The sequence below is a fragment of the Rhagoletis pomonella genome, unplaced genomic scaffold (assembly GCF_013731165.1).
Source record: "Rhagoletis pomonella isolate Grant_MI unplaced genomic scaffold, Rhpom_1.0 Rhpom_scaffold_00010, whole genome shotgun sequence".
Lineage (NCBI taxonomy): Eukaryota > Metazoa > Arthropoda > Insecta > Diptera > Tephritidae > Rhagoletis > Rhagoletis pomonella.
Window position 1 is genome coordinate 30,060,192 of NW_023458564.1, and position 7,252 is coordinate 30,067,443.

Below are 7,252 nucleotides of genomic sequence, written 5' to 3' on the forward strand. Positions count from 1 at the left end.
GAGTCCTAGGTATTTTAAAATCTCCTTGAAAGAATTCCCCACCACCTTGAAAATTAGCGGGGAGATTAGGAGCATATGTGTACTTGTGAAGAGAATTACTTCAGTTTTTTTGGGTTTATTCCGAGTGCCATATTCGCTGATATTTTATAATATCTGGACTACTTCATGACATTGACTTCGGAAGGCTGCTCTTCAATCTCTTCCCAATTTCAATTTCTCTGTTGTCCGTTAAACTTTTGATGACAATTTTTAGAATCTCATGCTTGGACTTGCCACTAGCTTGAGCACATTGTGAGTTGAAAATTCTTCTTCCTTTGAAGTGGAAGTAGATTAAGCTGTAAGGGAAGTTAAATGTGACAAATATGCGTCACGAACCAATTTAGTTAATCGAAGTCTGAAAATTTAGTTAATCGAAGTCTGAAAATTACCCGTTGTAGACCGGCAGCCGCGCAGCAGATGCATCCTTCAAAGATCCGGCAACATTTTGCTGGATAAACGTTTGCGCTAATGTAGAGGTGTAGAGATGAGCCAAGTGCCTTCCGGAATGCTTTTGCTTCTTATTCTCCGACCAAGTGGCCATTAGGGTTCGACCGAAGATAGATTTTTTGACCGAAGCCGAACCGAACATTCAGTTTTGATGATTTACTAGAAAATTAAGTAAATTGATTTAAAAAAATAAGTCCCATCTTGCCTTATTAAGCGTTCATAAAATACAATATGCATACAAAGGGGAACATGTTAAAAAAAAAATCTAGATACCAAAAAGGTTCGTCTTCGGAAAAACTTCGATCATTTTTTTGCCGAAGCCGAGCATTAGCCGAATATGAAAATACTTCCGATTAATCGGCAAATCGAAGCCGAAGCCGAACGATCGGTCGGACTCTAGTGGCCACCTTATCTGGCAAACATTGAGCGAAAGTTAAAAAAGCTGACCAAAACTTACAGCAGAGAAATGAAGACTTAAAATTAGAAAATTTCCAATCGCTTACGCAGATTTTAATGCAGCCAGAGATGTCAGAGCAAGGAGATAGTCGTATGTGCGTATAATATGATATATATGTATGCATGTAAAATATGCATTTTAGCAGCTTTTACTCGAAGCAGATTTTAATTTCGAAAAGATAAGATGCACCAAAAATTAATCACAAATTAAAATTCTACGTAGCTTTTCAATCTATCAAACTTGCTGCGGAAATTTCATTACACGCGTTAAGATTCCCCTCCGAAATTTGGAACGCCAAGTGGACTGCGCAATTACTCAAGTCCAAAAAACAAGCTGAACAGTGAATGCCAAAAACGAATGAGCCAATAGCGAACAGCGAAAAAGAATAGCTGTGACTTGGATTTTGTATGCAGTTAGCAAGTTTGTCCGTATGTTAGATTATGTCTGCAAAAGCGTTTATATTTTATAAAGTGCTTGTACGTTTAGCTATTGAAAATACCTTCTCGCGCGCTCAAGCGGCGCGTCCAGATGACTGTGCGCTCGGAAATTAAGAAGATAACAGACGATGTGCTCATTCATCTTCAAATGCGAGCTCCGCGACGCGAGCGCTCCCAACAAAGGATGTGTACACACACTTACATATATCTCGCCCGCATCCAAACTGCTACGTTGCATTTTCTACTAAAACATGGCTGTAGAAACATTCGCCAAAGCAAGCCAGCCGCCAGTGGGAGCAACAGAGCAGCTACACACATGCATACCTACGTATTTGAGGAAGGAGCCGACGCAAGGAGGAAATGAGTTATGATAGCATAGTGCTGCCACTTGCACAATGATGCCACGCCAGCTTGTCGTCCGGTTGAAGTTGTTTGTATTGTTGCTATTTGATGCAACGGCGTTCATGTACGCTGTCCCCGTTGGACCAAATCGCTTTTTAACAACGCTGCAATTTCAATAAGAGCCAGCAAGCCATACTACCACATAACAAGCAAAATATTACTACTTGCAATGGGTTTCGTACTGATGTGGGCCGGAGCGGCAGTGGGTGACCATGCATCCAGCCAGCAGCCTTTGCGAATGTGTTGGACGACTGATGCAAGCCTTCCTAATTCTCGGGGCTTGCGGCGGGAGTTGTAGGAGATAACAGTAACGTCTCATCACCAGCAAGCTGTGACCACGGGCGCTTCGAATCAACTCGGCAACACACGTTCATCTATTTATGTAGGAGTGGTTTGCCTTCACTAGGCTCGCTATTTCGTTGTGCAGCAACATTTGCACTTGACACTGTCTACTTGGTACAGTGGAAACAGTGGAAAAGGGCGGACCTCTGTATGTTTCCTTTTGTGGTTTAGCCGACTGTGTGCAGAGATGTTACTGCAAATGGTGTCGCTGACGTTGTTATTGCTGTTTCGCCATGCCAAACATAGCAGTGCTCTCTTCACTGCAAGCCTCGCAGATGCTGCGTTTGTTGCATGTGCATGCTTGTGCGAGTAAGTACATAGAAGCCTACTCGTTCGTTAGATGTTGAAGTGTTTTAATTTTACGACATTGCATGAATTTTATTGCTGGCACAGCACAACGCGTACTTTACTCGCCGAAATACGCCCTCTATAACACTGAAATGTTCGTTGGCATATTTGTATAATGGGTGTGTTTGTAAGTCGTAGTTGAAGGCATTGAGTGTAAGTTGATGAAGAAGATCTTCCTTAAAATTGTACAAAGTTTTAATATTCAATCATGGTACTGATTTTAACTTTCAACTTCATACAATTCAACGAACAAACATAGTTTATATTTCAACGAGTAATTTTTAAGCAAAAAACACAACCGACTTCAATTTTCATATATATAAATTTAGGAGTACATTACTTTTTTCATGATCCAATGATCGGATCTAATTCAAATTAGTGTGGGACCACCTCGGATACACTATCTTTCCGATAGAATTATCGAAATCGGTTGACGTGGTCAAAAGGTATGCGGTAACCCACATAAAAAAAAACTAAAATAAAAATATTCGGACGAATTGATAACCATCTCCTTTTTTTGAAGTCTGTTAAAAAAAGAAATACATTAAAAATACCGAATTTATTGTACGAGTACGAGTATCTTATACAATATTATAACTCTATCAAATTTGGGAGTAGGAAAAAGGTTGTCAAAGAAATGTTATTCCAGTTTTATATTCTGTCCAGGCACTGACGCTATTATTATACATAGGTATATGAGGAAATATCACGAGGTGTTACATAACTTATCTTAGACAATGCATTATCTTAAGTTTTTTTTTCCCCCGGCCCCAGAGTTCCCAAGAGGCCCCGTTCTCAGACTGCACAGAATATTTCAAGATGTTTTGCATACAAATTATAGATTGTCATAATGATGTAATATAATACTAAAAAATTGTATACACATAAAACAAGTGAAATATTATTTAATTTCGAGCAATTTATTAGTTCAGTTGAACTCTTGGAAATCAACCTCTTTTCTTTTCTTGGGGCACTAAACTGTGCGAAGTGGATATGAATTAAAAAAGTATATATATATTTTTATATATATAGTAGAAGATCCGAATAGGGCACGACCTTCATCCATCTGTGTGATGGATGATATCTATTTTGTATGAAATTTAACGCGTTAGTAAATTCGCATGTGGGTTGGCTGAAAAAATTCTGGCCAGGATATTTTTAATTAAATATTCAAAAATTATTATTTTTTTTTAAATTTTGCAATCATTTGTTGAATGAACAAATTACATACATATACCAATTGAAAGCATAAATCTTATAGAACGTGAAAAGGTTGGGCTGTCTATTTTTCCACTTAGGCTTAAATTAAGGCTAGAACTCTCAACTATTATCTCTGAAAATACCATCCGTGGACCTTGATCTGTTGGTCACTTATATTCATTTATGGGATAGCAAAAACTGATTTTGACGAAATTTGAGTATTTAGCGCAATCAAAATAAAAAGTGATAGAACCTTCCACTTAGGCTTAAATATCATCTCTCTACCTTGATCCCAAAAGCAGTTATGGTCGACTATTGAACAGCAAAAATTGATTTTGGCAAACACTTTTTTTTCAATAGCACAATCTTCCAGGACTTTTTATAACGGAGCGCACTTGTGCACAAGGTTATTATAACTTTGTTCACATAACGGTTGTTTGTAACAGCCAAAACGAATCGAAATCGAAAATCGGAGTGATCACTCACATTTCTTTTGTTATGATTATTTAAAAATTAAATCGTTTTTTTGTACCGGTTACTAACTTCGAAAAATCCGAAATTCGAGTACCGGTTGCCAATTTATTAAAAAAGCGGAGTAGTAATTATTTGAAATATTACAGTTTTCATTTTTTGAAAAATGCTGAATTATGGGAAGTGGGCGTTGTTATGAACCGATTTCCAACTTTTTCAACACTCTTCGTAGTAATACCATGAACCAAATGTTTACTAACATTATGAAGAGATTCGTTGAATGATTTTTGAGATTCTAAGAATCCAAAAATAGTGGGAGTGACAAATAACCAATTTTTAATGATTAAATATGAAAAACACCATTAATAAATTATTAAATTCGTTTTTGCTCTTTACACGGGAGCATTCTGCCTTTTAAAAAATTGGATTTTTCGAAATTAGTAACCAGTACAAAGAAGCGATTTCATTTTTGAAATAACCATAATGAACTAAAATTGGTAACTGGTCCTAAAACATGGGTTTTTCTTAATTGGTAGCCTTTTCAAAAAACCGATTTCATTTTCGAAATCACCACGAAGTAATCCTTGTAGGAGTAAAGTTTCAATATTTTGCCATTTGTGTATCAGTGCTAGTAGTAGTAGTTAAATTAATTAAAAATATTTTCTCTCAAATTGAGAGATATAAAATTTTCTTATTTTGCTTATAATAGTTTTCTGGAGAGCATGGTACCATTTTTATCCTGTGTACAATTTTTTCCACCTTAAGTGCTATATTGACTGTACAATTTACCGTTTTTTTTTCAGTGTGAAGCAATTTTCTGCGAATTTATTCATATTTAAATTGTTTTCACGTCACATTAAAAGATGACTCACCCGAAAAAGAAGTGTTCCAATCAGGAGAATAGAAAAAAAGTTTGCGGATCTTGTGGAAGTAAAATTACTCTCGAAGAAGGAGTCCAGAATCAAAATTTCGAAAAAAGGAGCAGCTCCTAATTTTAAATTCTACGTATTTTCAATCGGGCAGTGACCGATTTTGGATAAATTGTTTCGCCATTTTGCCCGGTTCAGGCACAACATGTTCAATATGCTGCCATCTAAATCACAAAAGCCGCAATTGCATTGAGATTCCTATGTCGCTAACCACTTTCCTACTTTGGACGGCAGTATATATTCTTATCATTATTTTTTTCATCTAAATGTTACACCAGAAAAATAAATTGTACGGGGGAGGGTTGAGGCCCACAACCGAGATTATCCCCGGGTCCGGATTTCCTCTCTACGGCCCTGGTCGGAACTTCTTGATCGATTCCAAATTTATGTTTAAAGATTTTTTAAGTCAAGGGTAAATTATTAGTATTAGGAAGACAGTTAAAAACAATAGAACAGAGTTTTATGTCTATAAAGGGCATTTGTTCTGATTGATAACTTCTTCGAGAAAATCTGTCATGTTACCAAGATGAACCAGAATGCAAGGACGAGTAAAAAGACAAATACGAAGAATACATATACGAATGTAAATGCGAATACGAAGACAAATACGATGACTTATAAGTACAGTACCAGGTTGACCGAGCTTTGCCCGGAGTGCATATACTTTTTAAAGTTTTCAAGATTTGGATAGCTTTAAACAAATATTTTGGAAATAAACAAAAAAAGAAATAGGATTTCCATATCTATTAAGTAAATTCCTTACTCCAAAATTTTGGTGGCAACCCTATTCCGAAATACGCTGGAATGAATGGTACATATCTTGAAGGTGTATGTGTACTATGTACATATATATATACAAAATTTTTATTGAGATTAACAAAATAAAAATTTGTATTACAAGGAAGCGTGGCAATCCTGATGGAAAATATTTTCTGGCCAAAGTTCTCAACAATACCTTTCATTTGATATCCATATTGCGATGTTTTAGATAAATTGTATAGAATCGAAAATAAGTGGTATAGGGAAAGCATTGTCTAAGGACCTTCTCTTGGTACCCAGGAATAGTAATATTTTACCTTTTTTTCTAAACAAAAAATTAAATAAATATGCGATTCAAAATTAGTAGCAACCTTATTTAAAATATTTTTGAATTAGGGATCTTTAAAATATCTTCCATTTGATACACATATTATGATGTCTTAATTAATTTGTAACTAATTTCGAATAGGTGGCAACCTTATACGAGTCTTCTCGGAGATATTGCCTAATCAGATAACCTTAAAATCCAAAACATTATCTGTGTACAATCTTTCACCAAAATCGTTAGAGCCGTTTCCGAGAACCCTATGGATATATATATATATATATATATATATATATACATATATATACATATATATACAAGAATTGCTCGTTTAATGTAATAAGATAAAAAGTAATACAAATACGGAGGCATTTATGAAGACAAATATGAGTACGAAGGTTAGTTCGAATACGATGAGGAAGATGAAGATTTCATATTTAGGCTGTAACTGCTTCCATTTTGCCACAGCTATTTGGAGACTAAATTCAATATTGTCAACCCTATACTCTGGGTAGGGGTTTTCTGGTTACAATATACCGATAATTATATTTGCATTCCCTATTTCTAAAGATGGTTTAAGGCAGTCGGATCTACGATTATCGAATTCAAGTAACAATAAAAAAATTACCTTATTACAGAATTGATTTCTTAGGATGCAACATTCGTTTTCTTATTTTGCTTTAATTTTATGACCATATATGGATTTGTATTAACCCTTTAATTTTCCTCATTTACAGATGGTGACGCGAACGAAGAAAATCTTTGTGGGTGGGCTGTCAGCGCCCACAACACTCGAGGATGTTAAAAGCTACTTCGAACAATATGGACCGGTAAGTCAACCACTTTTAACAAGTTTTAAAATTAAATTGGTTTCGTATTAATGAACCGGAAAGCGAATTGAACATGAAAATGTTACTGTTGAATTACACATAACCTAGAAACAAGCAAAAGTGTTGCCACTTGTTTGGCATATTGAAATAAAGTTGGTCTAAAACCCAACCAAATCTAAATGGCATTTAAATAACAATCCAAAATTAAGCTTATGTGCTGTTTAAATTTTCATCTGAAATTGGCCCTAAGTGTCCCTTTTTTCATA

At 35.5% G+C, this 7,252-nt stretch overlaps 1 protein-coding gene across 1 annotated transcript in view; it reads left to right on the forward strand.

The window, feature by feature from the left end:
- Window positions 1-7,037, forward strand: part of LOC118746578 (RNA-binding protein Musashi homolog Rbp6-like) — a 581,128-nt gene extending 574,091 nt beyond the window's left edge. Inside the window, exon 5 of the mRNA XM_036480421.1 lies at window positions 6,894-7,037. Within this exon, the coding sequence (XP_036336314.1) occupies window positions 6,894-7,037 (144 nt within the window). The remainder of the gene's footprint in view (window positions 1-6,893) is intronic.
- Window positions 7,038-7,252: the final 215 nt, after the last annotated feature.